This window comes from Synchiropus splendidus, chromosome 8, assembly GCF_027744825.2.
Source record: "Synchiropus splendidus isolate RoL2022-P1 chromosome 8, RoL_Sspl_1.0, whole genome shotgun sequence".
In the NCBI taxonomy this organism is placed as follows: Eukaryota; Metazoa; Chordata; class Actinopteri; order Syngnathiformes; family Callionymidae; genus Synchiropus; species Synchiropus splendidus.
Window position 1 is genome coordinate 22,561,240 of NC_071341.1, and position 23,432 is coordinate 22,584,671.

At 43.6% G+C, this 23,432-nt stretch overlaps 1 protein-coding gene across 1 annotated transcript; it reads left to right on the forward strand.

Moving 5' to 3' along the window:
• The first annotated feature begins 7,937 nt into the window (after positions 1–7,937).
• On the forward strand, positions 7,938–8,471 carry LOC128763474 (protein kinase C delta type-like). Its single transcript, XM_053872257.1, has one exon. The coding sequence runs from the start codon at positions 7,938–7,940 to the stop codon at positions 8,469–8,471; it is 534 nt and encodes a 177-aa protein (XP_053728232.1).
• The last annotated feature ends 14,961 nt before the right edge of the window (positions 8,472–23,432 follow it).

Here is a 23,432-nt window from a genome sequence, read left to right on the forward strand (position 1 = left end):
ATTTAATGTAACTTGTTTAGGGAATTGTGTGCTGTTTGATTTAATTTTGCAAGTGAGAGCTTTTATATTGACGTGCTGTGTTGCTGCATGCCCTTGTGTTTTTTCAAGGTCAGATCATTTTATCTATTCCCTTTAATACCTTTTACTATTGAAGATAAACATCACTCTGTTCATCAGAACTGAGGCTCGAGGAAGGTGTGTGAGCCACGTGTCATCGACAGAGACCCTCCCACAGCTTTTCAAAACATAAAAAACTCTTGCGTACTATATGTACAATTCAACTCTATGTCCGACTCAGCCACGGTGGCGTGATGATGGTACACTTCCGTACAGAAAGGCAATGAGAATGAAAAGTGACTCCAAGGCTCAGCTAAGCTCAAGAAGCACATGTGCGTAACAGGTCTTGCAACAAGGAGGACTAAGTCAACTAAAACAGGCGGAATTCCAAGGTTTTTTCAAAATGCCAAATGGGAAAGGAAAACAAGGAAACAAAAACAGGACAGGAGGATGTTTAGAAAATTGCATCTCAGGAAGTTTAGCAGTTGAGATGTCACTCAGGCACGTGTTCCAGACGCCTTCTTCAGCTCAGCAGATGATTCTGCCCCTCACTGTCAAGAGGAAGAGAGACAGAGAACGAAGCAAGACAGGAAGACACTTGTGTAAGACTTTGTCAAATAGCGTACTCATTTTCTAACACCACAAGGTGGCACTGTTTAAATGTTTAGCATTTCATTGGAACCTGACAATATTTTTAAACCACCTACTGAGCTCTGAAAAAGCCATGAAAGACCAAATCAGGACACCAGGTAAATTGACGAGGAAGGGGACCAGGACAAATTTGTATTTCAGGTGACATCTTATTTTCCGTCTTCATGCGCCCTCTCCGTCTTTCCATGTGGGCACTTTTGTTGAAGCCCCGCCCACCAGTCAATGACTGAAGCATTGGTCACCAAACTGGGCTTGATAACAGCAAACAAAGCCATGTCTCACATGCATCTGTGCATTCAGTTTCGGGGTTACCCATGAAGCTCTGGGAGCCCTGCTCTGAGAGGTCCCACCAAAAGACAGTTTTATTGCCGTTTCTATTATTCACGCGTGTGAATACAGAAGAGGGTCCAGTGAGACAGCCACGCTCAACCTTTCGGCCTACTTTCATCCATTATCAAAGACGGTGAGGACGAAAAGAACTCATAAAAAAAGTTTACTTCAGGTAACTGTGTTGTTCAGCAGGTGAGGAAGACCAGCTTGTTGAAGTTGTGTTCACCATGCTTTGGCTGGCATCACAGTTCCAGTTGGAGCTGGACATCATCACTTGAACAACGCAGATGTGATGTGTAGCGATAAGAGCTTCATGACTGAGCACTATAATGCAATACGATGGTGCAATCCGCTAACAGCGGTTAGTCTCATGGGTGGGGATAAATGCACTTCTTTAACATGAGCCACTTCATGTAGCTATTTCCAACCGCACATTAGCTCAGCGTATTTGCCTTCCTAAAGTGCCAACAGAACCCCACTTAGCAGGACCAATACATGCCGTCGCAGTGTAAAGCTTCTCCATCCCTCTGTTTCATTAATATCAGCACTATCATCTCATTTCCACTCGCCCCTGAGCAACGCAATCTGCGCCCTCGACATGATCCCTTGAATGTTTAACCATGAGGTTTCCCCGATCAGTACTTGAAGCGGAGCGGTTAGTCAGGAGATAAGAACTCACGGGCACACATTCTGAATAGTCCCCCTTCCACTTCCGAGGATCATCCCAGCGGGACGTGAGGATTGCAAAGCAGGATAGAACTTTTATTGCCTTGTACGGCATCCTAACCAACCTCAGTAAAAGATGTAGTATACATGCCAGACCTGACAGTACTTTTGCCTCAAAAGAAGAAGATGGCATGGCACTTGCTACACAGACGCTAGCAAGAGAGTAGTTTGTATACTTTTTTAAAAGTTCTGGAATGTAAAAATAAACTTTTTCTTCTATCTCTAATACCCTATAAACAGGTGCCAGTTCTATGAGAACTACATTATGAACCCCACAGGTGTCGTTGCTGTGAAGCCTCGACTTTTGAGAGACTAGGGGTCGACCGATATGCGTGTTTTAGGGCGGATACCGATATATGGTGGCTTAGGAAAGCCGATAACCGATATTAGACCGATATTAGGCCGATATTCTGGTCTGATATTTGGCTTTGGTATGGTTTTGAATAAAGTCACTAGCTTTGACTTTGCCAAAGGCACAAATGAGCGGCAGCCCATATTCTTAACCCAAGAGTGGACAGATATTGGCAGGGACCGATATGATGGAGGCCGATAGCAATGTGGACAGACGAGTGAAAAATGTCTCAAAAACAGCCGATATGTTGGTTGACCTCTATTCAAAACCACAGAGTCCCTCTCTGTGTGCAAAGTGTCCCAGTTCCCTCGGATGGCAGGGACACTTTCCCTGTATCAAACTACAAACAACCACAGTACCACATCTGCGGAGCTTTATGCAGTAGCCTTACATTTGCTATGGGAGTGTGGCCTGACAGTGGAAGACAGTTGCAGAGAAAAGGATGAGAGCGAAGCTGGCTATGGTCATGGACCATTCGCTTCATTCACTTCATAGAGCTGCGCAGGCTTAGGCGCTCGCTCAAGCTCAGAATCATCCAGCCAAAAGGCCCCAAACCATTTTGGTGGCCCTTTATTCCTTCGCCATCTGAGCACACATGGTTCCCCTTCACAGCCCAGCAGCTCTTCATGAAAGTTGTTTTTGTTTAGAACAGAAAATACACGTGTTCAGCTCCTTTTCACTCATGGTATCTAAAATGATAGATAATATTATATATTATATATTATACACATATACACACACATTCTTATATATTCAAGATATTACAGTATTATATAAATTATATACAGTAGTTAGTGATTACAACTGGAATATTGTTGTGAAAAAAACCTGAGGAGGTGATCGCTGAGCTCCTGCTGATTCATCACCATCTTGACCTCCCACATTCTCTTACAGCCCTCATGAACTAACAGGAAAGAGCTGGATGGCATGAATAGAAGATGATTTTTAAAAGAATGGGTCATGATGAAAGAGCCTGTTACAGTGTCTTCTTTCCCCCTTTCGGAATTTCAAAAGCCTTTACTGTTTAAAACGGCGGACAAAAACGTGCTAATCTGAAAATGAATGCGTGAAGATAGGCGCTGGCCTAAATAGAATTACAAGTCTTTGCCAACTGGAATAAATGTTCTCCCTCTGGCCTGGCTGTTTGTTAGCTCCTAAACTGGGAAATGATTTACAGATCCAATCTGACCCTCTTTCAGTACATTTCCCGCTAGCAAATTAACAAATGATTACGAATATACATGAAGTATATCAGCCAATAGCGTGGCTCAGCGTGACATACAGGAGCAAAGCAACGGAGAAGCTGTTTTGCAGTGGAGCCATCATGCATCTGGGTTAAGGTTTTACCAAGTCCAAATTGATTCACACAGGCAGCTGAATCCAATACCCACTGACATTGAACCCGAGGCAATGCTTCTTCCTGACAGGTCACAAGTCAGCGTGTCTGTCACCACCTGGTGAAACAGACACAGACGGACAAGCGTTTACACTCACATTAACTCCTGTGGGCAAGGTTCAGAAGAGAATGGACTCGTGCTGGTTTGGCTATTTCAACCTTGAAAGTTCAATCGTGTTTTCCTCCTGGTGCTGCCTTCATGGGTACCAACTTAGAGGTATCATTGATTCATCTGCCGAAAACACACTCTCCACGGAATTTCATTCACATAGAGAAATGATATTCACATTGTTATTATTATGATATATTCTTCATCCGTTTACTGTCGGACACATCTAAAGAAAGAAAAGAAAGAGAAAGCGACATTTTTAAAGCCACAAAAGTTTGTGATTCTGAACCATGGGGCGCCCCCTAGAGGGCCACCAAAATAACTCACACCCGTGGGCTGTAAATGACGGTCTGTTTTGACATCCTCGCCGTCTGGTCCGTTCATTCAGTGGCACTGACCCACTTGGTTATGTTCCTGCCATTTCATGATGATGATGCTTCCAGTAAAAACACCTAAAACCAGCATAGCAGTGTGCGCATCCATGATACATGTTCATGGGTCATGTGACGGGTGTGGCATGGAGGACAAGCTTCTCGCTTGGTGCTGTGTTTGTGGAGATCATGGGGTTTATGACGATGCTCCATGAGCTCCTGGTCCTATACAAAAGCACATGGACCAATAGACTGAGACTACCCAACTCAAAGACTGAGCACCACACGAGGTCTTTTCTTCCTGTGGCAATAAAAACATATAATTCGTCCCTGAAAAAAATACAATGAAGAGTTCTTTGGCACATTTTCTGTTCTTGAACTTCATTTGTTGCACATTGTTTTCTATGATCTTTTGGATCTTTTTGGATACTTTATAATATTATTTCTTTCAAATTTATTGTGATATGTTGTGTACAGAGCATGTTACAAACACAATTTCCCTTGGGATTAATTACGTTTTTTTGACTGTGATTTTGATTCTGATCCACAGACCTGGCACTCAACGCTTGAGCTGAATCTTTCGCTACAGCATTGTGAAAATAATTAAACAAAGTGAATGTAAGCCACTGTTATCTGTTGGCAGCTTACATCTTAACTTTACTTTCTTTCAATCTTCTTTGCAGTTTATTTCATTTGAATATACTTATTTTAATACATATCATTTTATTCCTTTATTACACGTGCAGTTTTCTCATCTTTTTCTTCATATATACATTTGAATAGCTTCGGGTGCTGGTTGAAGTTTGCATCAGTAAAGTCATATTGAAAAGACTCATCAGCTTGAGGCTCTTCAATTATTAGTTTTTTAATGCTAATTAAATCAAAAGTGTCAGCAATTCAGTGCCGATATTTGAATGGGTCCCGGGCCTGTCTGTTCTGGAAAGAGTGGACCTTGAGATCAAAAAGGTTACGAGCCCCTGAATAGTGGCACAACTTGTGTTGTTAAATAAACGTGTGATATTATTGTTACGTCATGTTTTTTTGTGCTGCTGACCAAAAGGATTTTTGCTAATACACCATTAATGTTTTGGTAAAATCCTCCCCCGATCTCCTGCAGGGCCTTCAGCTCTGGATGATTCTCTCTGGGGTCCAAAGGTGTTTTTGAAGCCCGGCATCAGTACGGAAACACCTTCACGTTTGTGCTACAATGTAAATTTTAATGGCCGCCCGACTTGAAGGGCCAAGTCACGCTGTGACATGCATATGGAACAGCAGCATTTGCATGCAAGAAAGCCACTGTGTGCCGCACCGCCATGATGCTCAGAACATGGACCCGCACCTTCCCACTCATTATTCATCATGTTTGTAACAAATATATACATTGTTTTCACAGCCACATTGTCAAGCCTGTCTATTTCTATTTACAAGCCTCTCTTGAGATCACTGTGATTCCGTCCAATTACGTCTCAGGCCTCGTATGTTCATGACATGCAATCGTAATGAATTAAGTAGATGCATTTTTTATCCCTGAGCTGTACTTCAGTTGTCTTCAAAAATGAGTTTATTATCAGAGACATCAACGATAACTGCCCCCAATTTATTTTTCCTCTACACTCTGTACTTTTATGGGTTGGATCTTAACAGAACCCCAGCAGAGACGTCTTCTTCAGTCCCTTTATCCAACTGCTGTTTAAACACTGCAACTTCGATTTTATCATGAAATATTATCGGAGCTTCAAATGGCTATATTGTTATTGGGCCTTTGGCAACGTCAGGGTTTTAAAATCTGTTAAAGTGTCCTTCACCCGTGGCGTCCCTGGATCTGAATCACGATAGACCTTGTGTTTTTCACATGGACACCATCTTTTGTCCTCTCTTGAGGACATTTTCCTCACATCCTTTTGAATCCTCCCTGAGATCTCAGGCCTTGAATTACACGTCTTCTGTGGGAGATTGGGGAGTAGCTTTTCATCTTTCATTTCTGCCACCGCCTCCGATTACATCCACTACTTAGCTTCCTCCCTGTTAGCTGCCAACTGAGTCATCTCCTATTTCCCCCCCAAGAAGATCAGCGAGTTATAATTCCACTTGGACGATGTTTAAAGCCACGTTGTTTTACTGTGTTGCTGAAAAGGCTGTGAGGCTTCACCTGAGCAGCTGGTCACGTGACTCAGCGGCAGTATAGGGGTTAAAGCTCATCCCTGTGTGTCACAAGGTTGCAGGTTCACGTCCGGCGTATGTCTCTTGTGGATGTATTTTTAAAATTCATACATTTTACCGTGATCCTCCTGGAAATATCAGGTGGCGTAGATAGAAATGTGTGCACCATTTGTTTGAGTTCTCTATTTTTGGACGTGTCTCATGCCACCAATAACGTGGCCCCAGTCTGTGTGTGTGTGAGGGACGTGTGCAGACTGGAGCGTCTCATCTTCACTCCACTGAGTTCAACGCACTTCACCACCATCAACAATGAATCATAGGTCAAACATATGCCATGCCTTTAGTTTAGGGAAGGACAAAGTCAAACGTGGAACTAAGTCATGTCAGTCGTGTTGATGGTGGATCTGATGACGCTTCAAGTCTGAGGACCTTGACTCACATCGGCACTGAACAGCAAGGTTTATTGTTTGTGTTTTAAAGTTAAACGCAAGTCAAAGTCTTTGAACAATATTTTGACGCCGGAATAGCTCTTACTTTTTGTCTTATTTCCTGCATAAATGATCATCTCAACAGCAACTTGACCAATATCGCAGCCAGTTTGGCGGCTCATTTGGTGAAGAGCCGCATGAAACTGGGGAAAGAGCTGCAGGTTGGCCAGGCCTGGTTAAAAGGATAATATGTGTTATTGATTCTGCTGATAGTCTAAAATCATATATAAATATGCAGAGGTAAACTTGACTCAGCAAGTTTCAAGATCGCACCGATCATATTTGATGAATAGTCGAGGTTGGAAAGTCCAACGTTTGCCAGTCACCAGAAGTGCGTGTGGCGTTGGAGAGTTAACAGTTGCTTTATTGGGTCACTCCGACATACCCAGATCAGAATCCACACAAGGAAGCACTTGTGATGTCCCAGTAAAAGAACAGAACTTTGGACATGTTTTATCTAGTACGCGGACCGCCCTCATCCGTCTCTACTTAATGTGTCTCTATCCTGAATGATAGCAATGCTGTTGCGATTGTGATGGAACACTCTTCCTGCTGCATGTGTGATCTCGCTGCCTCTGCCTTCACCACCCTGGCGATCGTGCCTTGCCACACAGCATAATTGGCACCGAAAACGTGCGCACCGAAGGCTGAGGATTCTGCCGCTGGCTGCTCCTTCACAGGGCCCACTGAGGTGAGATCCTCTTTTTCCTCCTCAATGTGCTGTGGGACATGAGTGCACTGGTGACCTCGCGTAAAAGAACCAAATGAAGGGCATATCATGTGTGTTTTGTGTACATAAGAGAGAGTATGCTTATCTGCTCCCAGACCCTCTCAACCAACGCCTGGGGATTGCCTCCAGCATTGTGTGAATAAGAACTGAAGATAGATAATGCTAACAGCTTGAATATCCTGGTGTTTAGATGTGTGTGCTTCATCACAAACACGTGTCCTGAAATGGAAAACTGAGCAAATGCCATGTGATCCAGTTGAAATAGTGCCGACTAGGTGTGGTCCAGTGAGAGAGATCAGCTCCAGAGGAAGAACAACCAAGTGATTCTGAGCTGAATTCAGGAAGTAGCAGAGAGTCACTCAAAGAGCAGGTCTTTGTTTAGCCTTCCTCAACCACAGGAATCACATTTCCCATGATTCCACGCCGTCCTTGTGTCATTTCTTCTCCTAATCTTTGAGATCTCAAAAGAGTGCACTGCCTCCTCTACAAACCCATAAATGGCTTGTCTAATTCACCGACTTCTGCTTTCTAACTGCTCCAGTCTGCAGTGCCAAGCCGTCGGTACGAATGGCTCCCGAAGACGGCGTCACGGCTCCCAACAGGAGGCGGAGAGTGAAACAGCCGAAGGTTCATGTCACCAGGAATCACCAGTTCATCGCGACGTTCTTCAAGCAGCCCACGTTCTGCTCCGTGTGCCGACACTTCCTCTGGGGGGTGAATAAACAAGGGTACAAGTGCAGACAATGCCACGCTGCCATCCACAAGAAATGCATCGACATCATCCTCGCCACCTGCACGAGCGCAACCGGCGACAACGGCGAGGACATGTTCCAGGACGGGCGCTTCAAGATCGACATGCCGCACCGCTTCAAGTGCCACAACTACATGAGCCCCACCTTCTGCAACCACTGTGGCAGCCTGCTGTGGGGCCTCTTCCGACAGGGTTTCAAGTGTGACGACTGCGGCATGAACGTGCACAGCTACTGTCAGAGCAAAGTGGCCAACCTGTGCGGCGTCAACCAGAAAATGATGGCGGAAGCTTTGTCCCAGATCAGCCAGAGGTCCAAGAAGTCCGACTGCTCAGAGAGCAACAACTCTTAAGCTCCATCAACCACCACATGGACAATGTGATCAAGCTAGGAAAAGACTTCAGGATACCTTTCAAAGAGGACGCCACACAACCCTCCAGGCTAGGATACATTATGGGTACTTGTGGGTGTTAATAGGAATTTTATGATCAAATGAATATTGAAAGTTTAATATTGCACAAACAGTAAACTCAACGTTTACAAGATGCAAACAAAAGGATGTGGACGTGAGTTAAAGCCCACATTGGCCCATGTTGTTAGACTTGGGATCCTTGCACTTTAAATACAATGTTTTCTTTTAAAGACATTCTCCATATGGAGTCGCCATTTGAATAGAACCAGAAGTAAATATTTGATTTCTGAGGATTGTGGTTGCAAGAGGGGAGTTGGTCAACTCAATATGTAGCTAAACAGTATGCAGGAGCTTTAAAATTCTAAATGTTTTGCAAGCTGAGGATATTGTTCAGACTTACTGGAGGTGAATGTGGGCAGAATAAATTGAAAGATACCAGGTAATATCATGGGTCGCTGAAGCAAAAATGAAGCGTAACTTGTCATCACAAACCTTTTAGGAAAGATTCAGTGTCTTATATTGAGCCTGTTTGGTTTGACAGTCCTGGAAAACTACATCAAACATTACAATGACGCTTCCAACTCCAGCGACCGCAGATAGTTTTTGGACGTGTGGGAGGAACACATCACTCAGTGCATCACCACAAAGATGGGTGGGACTCTGCAACATGCCAGCGACTGTTGGCTGGCTGAGATAAGTGAAGCATTAGAAATAGACGCAGGAAGAAGAACAAAGAGACAAATTCCATCGGAAGTTTGTATGAGCTGGAGGAGTTCCACTAGAATTCAAAACACGGGATAAAACTTGAATCAATACTGACATGAAGAACGTGGATTGGATTCACTGCATTTACAAGAACATGCAGATTTACCAACGATACACACAAAGCCCTTGAATTGCTTGGTGGTCAGTGTCGCGCCTATATACACAGCCGGATGGAGAACCTTCCCTTGCGTTGAACTGGCCAATCCCAGGCCTGCTAAGCACCAGGTCTGGGATTGGCTGGAAGAACAGTTGGGTAAATGGGGATTGCTTTTTCTCTAAAACAGGAGTTTCTCTTGGCATATTGCATCGCACCAATGTGAGAAAATTGTCCCTGCGAAAGGATGGCAACAGCTGAACTTTGAAATGTGAACGGATGCTGAACACCTGGTGAAGGCGAACTGGCTCTGGTGGTGAAACCGCACCTGTACCTGACACCTGGAGGACATGGAGGACTGGACTCAAAGATGAGTCACAGAGGAGTTTCAAAGAAAGCGTCATCACGTTCATGTTATTACCATGCTTACTGACGAATATATCCAGTCTGACTGACATTTTGTTTTGATTCCTTTCAGCATTCAACGCATTTATGTTATTGATTTCATTCAACTCATTTATTCAACATGCATTTGCAGTCAGGTGACTCAGATTCTGAGTTGGTGTATGATTTGATTGGAATAAAAAAGAAGGGGGAGAAGTCATTTATGGTGAGAAGAAAAGCCAGACTACAAAAAAAAGGACATTGTTGTTTATCATTTACAATATTGTCATGCAACACTCATCGTTGTTATCGAGGATTGTCACTGAATAATGGAGTTTGATCCCAAGATAAGGTTACAAAGCCGTCTCTAGGTTCGACAGGCCATCATGTCCGCCATTCACAATACAATCATTTTACACTTCTGGAGGCCATCTGGAATTCAGTCATGTATTTCATTCACTTTTGACTCTTTTTCAGTTTGATAATCAACATTTGTCACACAGCATCGTGAAAAATCCCCCGCAGATGGGGGTATGTTGGCGAACTCCACCCAATAAGTGTCCAGTGACGTCTGACCTTGGACAGTTAACAGCTGCTTTATTGGGTCACTCTGGTGCAACCAGATAAGAAGTCAAATAAAGAATGACTGGAACACTCAACAGACTCTGACTCCGCCCCAGAAAGATATGAATCCACATAAGGAATTGTCATGTCCCAATAAAAGAACTGAACTTTGGACATGTTTTGCATGTGAAGAAGTGGATCTGGATGAGCGCCGCCCTCATCCAGTCTCTATTTAATGTGTCTGTGTCCTGAATGGTTTGATGCTGCTTGTTGCGACGATGTTGCGTTGTGCTCCCGCGACACCAGTGATCTCACTGCCTCTGCCTTCACCACCTGGTGATCGTCGGTTGTGACACAACTATTCCTTCCCGCCACTCTTGTCAGTCAGCTCACTATCGCGATAAGTCGGTCTTCCTCCCATCATTGCTTGAGAAATCGTCCTTTGTGTCGAGCCCACTCTCTCATCCCCGGAGAGTTGCTTCCCCTGTCTCTTCAAGTTTCCACTCTGCTGCCTTTTTCTCAATTCCCTCTCCCCTCATTGATGTTCGTCTTGTTTCTTGTCTTTTGCCAATTACTTTTGGCCTGCGATCCTTATTTTCCATTTTGTTCTTCTTTTTTAATCTTGCAAGTTTACATTTTGGGCCGTAGTCTAGTGCTCAGAAGTCATCGCGCATCTCATCCCTCCATTACCTTGTCGGCTCCAGCAGACGACCACCTGCCTACAAATGAGCTGCACGGGAGCAGCAAGGAAGGAGAAGTGCAGCAGCTGTGCTTTATTGATGAGGGTCACGAGAGGACAAGGTTCCAGATTCACTAGATATGAGAAAGGTTTCCCACAGAAACATTTCACATGGGTAACTGAAGTACGAATCACAGCGTCGGCTGGCCGCACTATGTCCGTTAATGTTACAGGGAGAGCAATGTGACGCCATCTAAAGGTCACAAAGAGAAGTCAAACATTGCGCTATCAAAGTGGTTTCACTCAAACAGAAGCATGACTCACCAGCAGAATTAACATCTTGATATTTTTAAAGTAAGGAGTGAAGTTGAAGCTTTCGTAATACATGCAGTTATTTTGCCATCACCACTCAATGATTCCTATTGCTGTTTAAAACGGTCCCACTGAGCATTTTCCCTCTGTCATCGACTCTCCCATACTAATGGAGCGGCTTGACATAAATATGAAAATGCCTTTGTTCATATTTTATGTTAGATCCTGCTCAAGTTTACAACATTCAAATACGGACGCACGTGCTCTGCCTTCATTTCCTCCGTATTTCTGCTTAGTTCCACAAAGCGTACGGACACAGACCAAGCGGTGCAGTACCACCAGAAACCATGGGGGGCAACATTGCTGTTAGTACCCGAGCCCTCACACTAATGAGACACGAAGAAGACATAAGGGGCCTTACTGAAAACACGCTCTTTAACTTTGGTATTTCAGTGTGCATGTTTGTGAATGCATTTCATCTCAGTGCCAGCATTCTAACTATTGCCAGGCACCAACTTCCGACAATGCAGTGAAGTTGGATTCACAGACTCCGACGGACATCAAAGGTCTGATCCAGGACGAGCCCCTCGAAAAGCTCCTCCACGATCACCACGAAGTTTGCAATGTAGCAAGTCAAAAGCAAGTCAAGTAGCGAGTAACACAAACACTTGAGGAAGCTAACACGGAGCTAATGATGAGGGAGCTAGCGATAGGAGCGCTAGATAGAGTGAGAAGAGAGACAAAGGTGGCAGAGCGAGGAGATGACCACAGAGAAAAACAGAGAGATAAACAGGGTCACAAGCGAACGGAGCAATAGAGCGAGAACGTACCATGAGAACAAAAGCCGATCATCTGGCAGCACATGCTGGTTCTCCAGGTGTATAAATCTCTGCAGAGTCAATCAGTGGAATGAGAACCAGCTGCGCTGCCATGAAGCTGGAGGGGGTGAGAAAGCAAACAGGAAAACAAGGAACCGGAACACAAGTGACAAGGTAAAAGCACGAACCATGACATCATGGCTACGAAACATTGGCTGCAAAGGCTGTGGCGCTGACGCTGACACTGTGCATGACTCTTGAAACATGGAAAAGCGCAGTAGGGCCCCTTTAATGGGACAGCGGCAATAAACCCATGAGACAAGCAGCAGCAACGACAAGCAGTCTTCATCATTATACCATGTAACTGTAGACTGGGACTTGGGAGTGGGGCCCTTACAGCAACCCTGTGGCTTTAATTCTTTATTTTTTTCTCTTTTTAATAGCAATAATAATAATAATAAAAAACAAGCTTGAATTCCTTAATTTTCACATCTTCTGTTTTATCGCTGACCTGTATGGCTTTGCTGTGGACTGGCATGTTGAGGAGCAGAACCCTATAAGACAAATCCACTGCAACCTTCTTGGCTCCAGATAGAACCAGCAAAAACACCACCATAACCACAAGTTCCGTGCACCATTGTTTTTCAGCATTATCCACCTAAAACATTCTTATTATACATTATTATACCAACAGACAGAACAAAAACAGACAACCACTTCTGAGCTAAGGTTAAAAAATACATACAAATGAAGAAGTCTCATGAAAGAATATGTCAATACCACTTGCTTGCTGTGGATAAAACACACATATAGAAATTAATAATTGAAGGAAAGAATCCATTGAAGTTCTAGAGAACACCGTGAGAGAGATACTGCTTTCTTCAGTCGTTCCAGGTGAAGGAGAGGAAACCAGAGGGGAACCTTTGTGGCAGCAGGGGAAGCTCATAAGCACCTGGCTGCTACAGGAGCACGAGGGTTGTGATTTTCATCTTTCATTCAAAGATAGCTTTGTTTATTTACGCCGAGACAGGAATTCCATCCTGTGTTCTCTCGCTAAATTCGAACAGGCAGATATTAGGGATGTTAAAAAGACGTTCCTGTCTCCGTTTTGTAAATTACCAGGAAAAAAGTGTGTTCCTTCCTACTCATTCTACTTAATGCACCACCGGGGATGTCATTAGTTCAGGATTAGCAAACCAGATGTCGGCGTCTGAACAGGACAGAAGCTGAAGCTGAGCTTGTTTCGCTGTTACACCAATGACTTGCTCAGCGACTCCGGGACAATGCGTGTAATTGACCTTCGCTCAGATGATATGACTGGAAGAGGCTGTCACACGTCGACTTCATCGTGGAAAAGACTTTCAGACAGAATTTCACAAGATGCTTCCACCCAGGTTGCATCCAAGGGCCTTTAGCTTCCTCTGTGACTGGATTTCCTTTAAAGGAGATATTGCTCGTCTTTAGCGCCATCACTGGCGAGAATCCCTTTGGCCTAGTTGCATCCCTCTCATTCCCTCACTTTGTAATTGTCTCCCTCCTCTTTCACTTCCTCCTTCCACCTTCCGTAGCGCCCTAACGCATCGGAAAATGGTTGACCTTTGACCGGCTCGATTCACCCCATTGGTGTCTAGTTCACACATCGATAATCATTGCTCTGCTGGACACAGCAATGCCAATGGGCCTATTCAGGCAGGGTAATTGCAACAATTCACCCAACAATGGTCTATCAAAATAATGACACTGGACAGAGTGGAATTATTGGATTTCGACAGACCTCTCAATAGCAGACGGGTCTTTGTTCTGAGCAATCCCGACAATGCCAATGAGCCTCCTTTACAATGGATTCCTGCTGTCAGCTGAGGATTCATCTGAAGGTAAACAGCTTGTTTTCAGGAGTGGAAGCTCAATGTTGCACAACAGCTCGTGGGTGCGACCATGGTGGTGGTCTCAGCGTCGCTCGCCTGTTTGATTTTGACAGCTTTAGCCTGGGATTTCTCTGAAGGCTGTAAGTGACAAGTCAGCTCACTGGGTCAGGACCATCTCTGTCAGGTGTTTTTCAGATGGAATGATAGCTAATCCTAAACCAGTTCACTGTAGAAACTCAATGCATGGAAATAGATGAGAATCTCAAGAATATTCGAGGGTTCCAAATGTTGCCCTTGGTTAGCGCAGTAGTCGTAGACTGGGGTATGTTATTTGTTTAAATTGACGGAGACCACATTTTGAAGGACTCAGTCCGAGTCTTGGTCTCGGACTCACTGGACCCAGTTGAGGGCACAGCTACACACATTTTTTTTAACATGAAATGTGGCAAAGGGTTAGTCTACAAAGGTTTTGGAAAGAAAACACAAGTATCACCGAAGCAGCTAGGTGAATGTTCCGTACCGTCACCTGGAATGTAAATATAAGGAGATTTTACCTTCACCTGAAACGTAGACATGTCACCGTACATCAAACGTCAACAATAATGTGAGGTATGTATGTGTGCGATCTCTCTCTGAATCGACTGCACAGTGACTGAGAAATGTTCGGTCTATCCACGGCATTGTAAACATGCAAAACTACTTCAACTCTCAGCAAAGTGAATCATATTACAGAGGAAAATGTTTGGTTGCATACTACTGTTTTCATGTTTTTTTTCTCTTTTTTATCGGGGTGATGACTTCATGAAATTTCATAAGACACTGTCGCATTTTTCTGAGGCCCCTAGATGGCATTGTGCATCCTTTTTAAACCAACAGCACCACCAAATGAGGGCACTGTTTCAGGGATCCCCATCACCTCATCACCAAGAAAGAAGATCTTATTCAATAATATTCATGTTCGAGTTTCATATTGTGAAGTCACTCTCAGTCAGAGGGTTCAATAAAGTCAACACAGAGCAGTTATCCCAGAGCATGAACCTCCATCTGCAGGTGCCAAAGTCTGGACAAGGGAGTTGATGGAGTTATATGGGAACGGGAGGGAGTCCTGAGGGTAGGAACAGGAACTCACTGACACCTTTATGTTTAAAAATATTCACACCTGCCTACTCAAAGTCTGAAAAAAAAAAGCAAACAGAAGTGAGTGCCTCATCAGACCAGGACCTTCAGAATGCACAGAGGGGCGGTTTGCAGCCATGTGTGAAGCAGCCGGGATGAGGATCAGCACCTTCAAGTCTGAGGCCATGGTTCTCGACTGGAATAAGGTGGTTTGCTCTCTCCGGGTCGGTGGAGAGTTCAAGTATCTCAGGGTCTTGTTCTCGAGTGAGGGAAAAGGGGAGCGTGAGATTGATAGACGGGTTGGTGCAGTGGCAGCAGTGATGCGGTCGCTGTATCGGACCGTTGTGGTGAAGAGGGAGCGGAGTCACAAGACGAAGCTCTGGATTTACCGATCGATCTACGTTCCCACCCTCAACTATGGTCACCAGCTTTGGGTCATGACCGAAAGGATGAGATCGCGGACACAAGCGGCTGAGATGAGTTTCCTCCACAGGGTGGCTGGGCGCACCCTTAGAGATAGGGTGAGGAGTTCGGTCATCCGGGAGGAGCTCGGGGTGGAGCCGCTGCTCCTCCACATCCAGAGGAACCAGTTGAGGTGGCTCGGGCATCTGATCCGGATGCCCCCTGGATGCCTCCCTGGGGAGGTGTTCCGGACATGTCCTACTGGGAGGAGACCCCGGGGAAGACCCAGGACTCGCTGGAGAGATGATGTCTCCGCTCTGGCCTGGGAACGCCTCGGGATCCCCCGGGAAGAACTGGAGGAGGTTTGTGCGGATCGGGAAGTTTGGGCTTCCTTGCTCCGAATGCTGCCTCCACGACCCGACCCCGGATAAGCGGCAGAAGAAGGTGAAGGTGAGGTGAGGTGAAGTGAAAGTTCAATTCTTGAACGCATCATGGTGGGAACACAGGACCTTTGACTTTCATAAACATTGTGCGTTGTGATCAAAATACACAGTCGTGACATGATACTGTGAGGTGTTGACTCAGCTTGTTTTGCCAGCGAGTTCTGGGATGCTGCTTAACTTAGTAATGGCGACCTCTTAATGCTTTTCAAAGCAGAGGTAGCAGTGACAAAAATAACTGGGAAAAAAAGGAAAATGAATTATGCAAAATAGCAATTAAAACGATGTGAGCATTATTTTTACATTTATGTTTTAAATAAAGGGATAACAAAACAAGTCCGTGCAAAGTCAGCCGACTCAGCGATACAGCTACGATGCTGACTGCTGCTGACAGTCTCTCTGGCTCTCAGTCATTGAGAGATTTAAAGGGCTGCAGTGCAGGTAATGAAGCTTGAAGTCTGCCATGAGTACATCCAATCATACGTAATTAATTCAATTAAGTTTGGATTTTGCAGTGGAATTCAAGGTGGACTCCATCGACACCCTTTTACTCCTTTCAAGAACTGGGGAACGGAAGACACAACAGACAAAAAGAGAGTGTCATTTTTGTGGGAGAATATAAAGGTTTAACACCAGTGATGGGCTGGTGAGGCTTCGTGAAACGGTGCCGTTATTTTCAGAGCTCAGGAGGAGGTGCTTCTCAAATCCAAAGACTTCAGAGCAGAGAGCGCCATCTGGTGGGCTCTGGACATGAGGACACTGTTTCATGAAGCCTCATAAGGATTGGCTGGTGAGGCTAAGTGAAGCAGTGTCATTATTTTCAGAGCTCAGTAGGTTTGTTTAAATCCAAAGATTTTTACAGCAGAGAGCGCCATCCAGTGGGCTCTGGACATGAGGACACTGTTTCATGAAGCCTCACCAGCCCGTCACTAAGTCTCATAAGGCCACGTCCACTTGACACCCACAACACAGGTGCTGAGACTTGGTATGAGACTCAATGATATAAACATCTTCAAGAACTTCAGTCATCCCCTTTTCAGTCATGTGATTGACAAGCTTGTGAATGGAAAAAAATAGACGTGAATAAAGTTCAAATTTCATTTACTGAGCTTTGAAAGAAACAACAATAAAAACTGTTATTATTATTATTATTATTATTATTATTATTATTATTATTATTATTATTACCTTTGTCAGACAGTTTCTATGAGATATTTAAAAATGCAAAAATGCTTTGGAGTTGTTTTAGTATGTTGTGTAAATATGTACAATAATATACTGCTAATACAGAACTGTTGCCAACAGCAAACTAATTGAAAAACATTGAAACAATTCCAGTAGATCCTTGCACCTCACAGTACCAGACCAACAGTCCAGCAGGGGGTCACACCCAGCTCACCTAGTCATTTTAAGTGGCCAACAAAAACATATCATTGGCTACAAAGAAACCTTGCGACTGACTGAAAGCACAGCAAAAACATCTTACCAGGGAGGATGACGGTGTTCAAGCTCGACAGTGAGCAGAGGTCCTAAATTGATCTGAAAAATAGATGCAGATGGAAGGAAACACAGTGATGTTTCACTCTCAAGTGATTCTCCGTGACGACTGAGATGCGTTTCACACTCCTGCACTACACTGTTAGAAGCTTCCTGCATTATAAACGTATTGAAAGAAATCAAATCTGACGTCGTCTGAAGAAACAAGTGCGTATGCTGTTTCAGCTTTTCAGTTTAAAACAAATCTAAACGGGAGGAATTGTGTCGTAACACATTTCTTTCAACCTTCACGGTGGTGTTGAAAACTGCGCTCCCGGGTCGGCCCGGTGGCACCTCACCAGAGTCGATCAATGAAACAGCCCCGGGGCAGGTGCAGGTGTTGCTACTGATAGAAGTGAGAACGGAAGTTAGAGACTTCGACAGACACAGAACCGAGAAGATGTTTACTGCACTTGCAGGATTCAAATGTGAGAGCATGAGGAGGCCAGCCTGGAGAGCTACACCCGGTATACTGAAGTTGACAGTCCTCCCTCTTCACACGCTCACTTAAATGCTAGTATAATAGAGCTGGAAAAAAGAGCTAAATATATCTTCCAACTTGGTCACATTTTCACTTTGATTCTCTCAACTGTGTAGCAGAAATATAACGCAAAACAGACTTGAAGTAGTGGTCATCAGAAGTTCAGAAGATATTAACAGTGGGAGGCAGGACTGGGCAGGTGGGAAGGGTAGAAGAAGATGGACGACCCAGTGTGGAACTAAACAGGACGGAGGAGGCCGAGTAAGGAACACATCGGAAGGATGGAGTGTTTTCAGCCATACGTCTGCTTCATGGAAGGATTCACAAGTGCTGAAGTTGATGTAGGTCACACGCATGCGTGAACAAGGAGTAACACGGAAATTTGGGCTGTTACCTTAATATGGTGCCTTCAATTTCCCACAGGATCAGAACATGCAGTACTTTGTGGGGGGGGGGATCTGACCTAAGCTGATGTTGTCAGCGCCCAATTTCATGGTTGAGGGCTACAAAGCAACAAGTATGGCTTGAATTTGGACGAAGGTGCTTTGTCCTGCGGCTCCCGGCTTCAGCACTGTGGCTGGGCCATTTGCACAGCCGGCCATTTCATTTCCTCGGTGGCTGCTTCCATCTGAATTGTAGGAAGGTGAAGTGTTTCCTGTCAAAAGTAATCTTTCCGCTGTGCAGGAGTCGGCGCTTTCCTCTCCTTCAAGCAGTAGTAGTTCCATAATTTCCAGGGCCCTGACTGTTTTCTATCAATCAAACGGAGCCGGTATCAATATCAGATGACTGGTTTTGTTTACCAAGACGTTGACACGGCGTGACTTACAGGCACTATTATTTCTCTGATACGAAAACCGTCTGACTGTGTCAACCTCTCTGCTGCCGCCCGTCAAATGCCATGTTTACCTCTGTGATGTCACGTCAAGATTACGCCGTCAATAATTCCTGTCCCTGTCGGCGTTGACTCTGACCTACGGAGCTACTCTTACGGAGCGGATCACATGATAGCTATCTGTGGCGGCACATCTGACCTTCATATGTCATGGAAACAGAAGAAACTAACTAGCTAACTTCAGGTACTTCAGGTATCCACCACTCTCAGCCATGTCCCTCAGTCATGGGGAGACATGATCGCCTGCAATATTTCTATTATCAGTACATTTTTCTTTCTCTGTGCCACCTAAATATTTACACAGACAAAACCAGTTCAGTGCACCGTAGCTTCACATCAAATCCGCATTAATACTGTTGAAAACGTTCCATAATATGGCCGCCCTAATAAAAGGAATGAATGAAACGTGCCGAGGGAGCGGAACTACAAACATGGCCGAATACAGTCGGCATAGCACATTGCAAAATTTGTCAAAGGATTAATGTTTCAGCTGATGAAAAACATGAATTACTGACATGTTTTTAGTGGCCTGAAAGCAGGAACACACACCACGCGTTACTGGCATTAATAGATCGCTTTGTTTTGCTTTTCATTCTTGTTGCTTTTTGTGTGTGGTTTTCACTCCAATGGGTCTGTGTGTGTCAAGGCAAAACATTGACTGTACATCCATATAACTGAGATTGTGCTAAAAAAAATGACCCCAGACATGGGAAAAACACTGGACCTCCAAGAACTCCAACCTCAACATTGACATGAAAGATATTGTTCAGGCAATGAGAGCTGTAGTCGGCTGCCAAATGTTACTTGACAAGTTACTTGTCATCCAACTTAGTTACTTTTAAATTCAAGTCATCTGTAAAGTAACTAAGTTACTTTTTGAGGGAGTAATCAGAAGTCAGTAGTCGGATTCCGAAGTAACTGTGGCGACACTGACCACCACGTCACTGAAGCACATCCCTGAAATCTGTTCAGGTGTTTTTGAGTGATTCGGTGAACAGGTGGACTCCTGAACAGAGTCATAAGCTGATGTGGATGTTGGTAAAACATTTGTGTTTCTACAGAGGAATTTAATTCTAGTGAATAACAACAATAGACACACAAACATTTAACAAGTATGTGACCCCTTCCCCCTACAGGAAGCAAGGGGCAGTGCAAGTCTGCCCTTAAAGTCAACCCTCCGAATGGAGTGAGGTTGGATGCAGAGTTCAAACCAAGTGGAAGATGAAATAGCCATAAATGACAGGTGGCATTTGCTAGTTCTAGTTCTGCTAATGCTAGCGTTAAAGCCCTAACTAGTGAGGTGAACAAAACGTCAAAACATTCTGTAAATGTGAATGTTTTGGGTGCTTTGTTAACTGGTTGTGCGTTGTTTGTTGTTGTATTTTATTTTGAAATTCTTTACCGGAAAGTACGTTTTTTATTGATGCTGCTTGACAAAGACGAAAGAAAGTTTGTTTCCAGTCGTCCATTTTTTGTTGAGGTATTTTTTACTCCGCAAAGAAGAATTGCTGTTTACGATCCAAGTCTGCCGTTGATGCAAAGGAGACCAAAGTGGTTTGTTTGTCTATATTTTGCGTTATATTTCCGTGGCAATTGAAGTTGTTCTTTGACTGAGCTAATGCTAATGACTGTGTCTGTTCAGTTCTACGGTGGCAATAAACATCATTCATTCCATCGACGGCATACATTCAGACAAATCAATGCAGCTGAAACAAGGAAGTCAAAGTAAACAGCAAATATGTCGTCTGTTCTCCGCATGTCTGCTCTGCTCACGTCTGAGTCGAAGGTAAACAAACACAGCCGACGAAGCAGCCACCAAGCAGCTTAAGCCGTTCATCAGAGTGATGTTCTTGGTGAGCACGTTCGCGATGCTAATTCGTATTTAGTGGTGTCAAATTTAGTGGCGTCCAGGGAAGGCACTTGAAACCAAGTGGGAGATTTAAGGGTGGAAATGGTTCTGGGCCGAAGTCTTCCTTCTTGTAATGACATGAACAGAAAAGTCGGCCGCCAAACTGACCACGACATGCTAGCGACATAGCTAGATTCAAGATAGATGCCTCCTTCATTATACTAACCATTAAGTACAGGCTTTAGTTCCTCAAATTTCAATATACTGTTGAAACTGAATCAATGATTCTTTTTTAATCTTCATGAAATGTAAGATGAACGATGGAAATTGAAAAAAAATGAAACCATGACAACTTGAGAAGAAGAAGGAGGAACTCATTTCACCTGTAATCTGATCAAGGGTCAGAAAAACACGTCAGGAATATGAAAGGAACCGACAGATGAGATACGACTGCACAAGAATCTTTTCATGCCTTGCTGTAAAACATCTCTTCTACTCAGGAGGGTTGACAGGAGCAGCAATAGGTTGCAAACAAAATGTATAACAGTAGATGTCAGCTGCTGAAAGTACTTCATCTAGTCTATGGATTTTCTGAATTTGGTATTTAAAATGATGTAGTAGAAACATTATTATTAATTACTGGAAAGAAAGGAAACTGCATCGGTAAAGTGTGAAATACACAAGTGAGAAGGTTGGTGAGAAGAACACTAGGAAAAAGGACCAATTTGCCGAGGCTGCATATTGTTCTATTTATACTACTGACACCGAATTTGCAATGCAAATGCAAAGCTGCTTGGATGTAGACAGGTATGATTTATCAGCCTGATAATGATGAATAAACATATTTTTCGCAGCTTCAAGAAATGAGAAATAAACAAAGAATGTTTGGCTGATAGGAACAAAACAAATCCCAGTGTTTTAGGACGTCAAGATGAATCACCTTCGTGACACAAGGGCAGCTAAACCAGCTTTGTATATGCTTCTCCAGAAAAGTGCTTTGCAAGTGCTTTGAAAGAACAAATGACTTGCTCAGCACCTTCGCTTAGTGGAAGTGAAGCAGTGGTTGATTATTAAAAATATCATATTTAATCATGAATAATAATAACTTCCACGAGGACTAATATGGAATACTTAAAAGCGTAGAGGCGTTTTTCATCCTGTGAGTAGTGGATTCTATGATACATTGTGTCGTTCCTCTGTGTTTACAAGACGATGATAGATTGAACAAGCTGAATAATTCATACCCAACTTTATTGTCTTGACAGAGGAGGAATAACGCGGAAGGTGTCTTGGCATGTTTGGTGAAATTATCATCCCGACATGAGATGTTGTGTTTTAAGTACTTTGTTTTTCACTAAAGGAGGAGGTACACGCTTTTACATCCCTCTGCATGTTGACAATGAAAAAGTATTCCTTTTATGAATACAAGGAAGGAATAAGTCAGACTTTTGCTTCCATCATTCAAAAGAAAGATGAAGAAATAATGCAGCGTCGTGACTTTTCCCTTGTACACAGCAAAGTTTCATAATAAAACTGATGTTATTTTACATAAAATAATGAATGAAAAAATACAAATTAGAATTTACTGTGCATGTATGGTTAAAATACGTCACAAAGAAAGAGGCTTCACCATATGTTTTTATTCTGGGAACAATTGAGAGATGAGGTGACTCTGAAATTCATGATGGTCTCGTCTGTGGGTTAAAAATGCTGATCAGTTTCTGTGAACATGTTTCTGAAATCCACAGTCTTTACAGCAGAGCGCCATCAAGTGTGTGTCTATGAAAATGAGGACACTGTTTCATGAAGCCTCATGAGCCCATTGAGATCACAAATCCTCTCGTCCTTAACACACACAGACCCTCAAATACTGTAAGTTAGTGATGGGTCTGATGAAGCTTCATGAACCACGGTCCTCAGTAGGTGGCGCTGTTGGTTCAAAAATGATGTGAAGTATCATTGAACTGGTTTCTCCAACCCAAAGACTTTAAAGAAGACAGTGCCATCTAGTGGGCTCTGAAAAATGAGGGCACTGTTTCATGAAGCCTCATGAGCCACTCATCACCACTGTAAGTGGCTTGATATAATCTAAGTTAAATGAATGTGTCTTATTTAAACAAGAGATCTGTTAAACCTTCTCAGATATATCTAAGCGATAACTTTGTTACAGTACAACTTGTCACAATAAGGACTTTGGATGAAACCATAGACCAGTGGATGTCAGGAGGTGCTGTAATGTCCAGCACAGCCTTGTTTGCAGCAGATCCTGCATCGGAGAGTGTTAGCAAACACTCGACAAATAGCTTCAAAAAACCCTCCATGTTTCCTGCTCTATAGGTATAAGAGTATAATGACGCACAGTGTTATTCACAGCCCTCATGAGTTGCTGCTGAATGCTCATAATGACTGAGATACATCTTCACCAACCTTCGTGCTGACTCACAATATATTAAAGCACATGTCAAATAAACTGTAAATGTATTTATAGTTGTGGCGTTATATACTGTCAGATATGTCGTTCCCAAGATGGAAAATCTGGTGCTGAAAAACTAAACATGTATATGTCAGTGCTGCTTTGTTTGGGATGTGGTCGGATGACTGATAAAAGGTTGAATTGCGATGTTACATTTTCCTACTTGCTTGTTTTTAACAAAGGATTACAGCAATCTCATCTCCGATCTTGTCATCTCACTCGTCGCCTTAT

What these genes read in the sequence shown, in the direction of transcription:
- LOC128763474 (XM_053872257.1), top strand. Translation starts at nt 7,938, where the DNA reads ATGGCTCCCGAAGACGGCGTCACGGCTCCCAACAGGAGGCGGAGAGTG.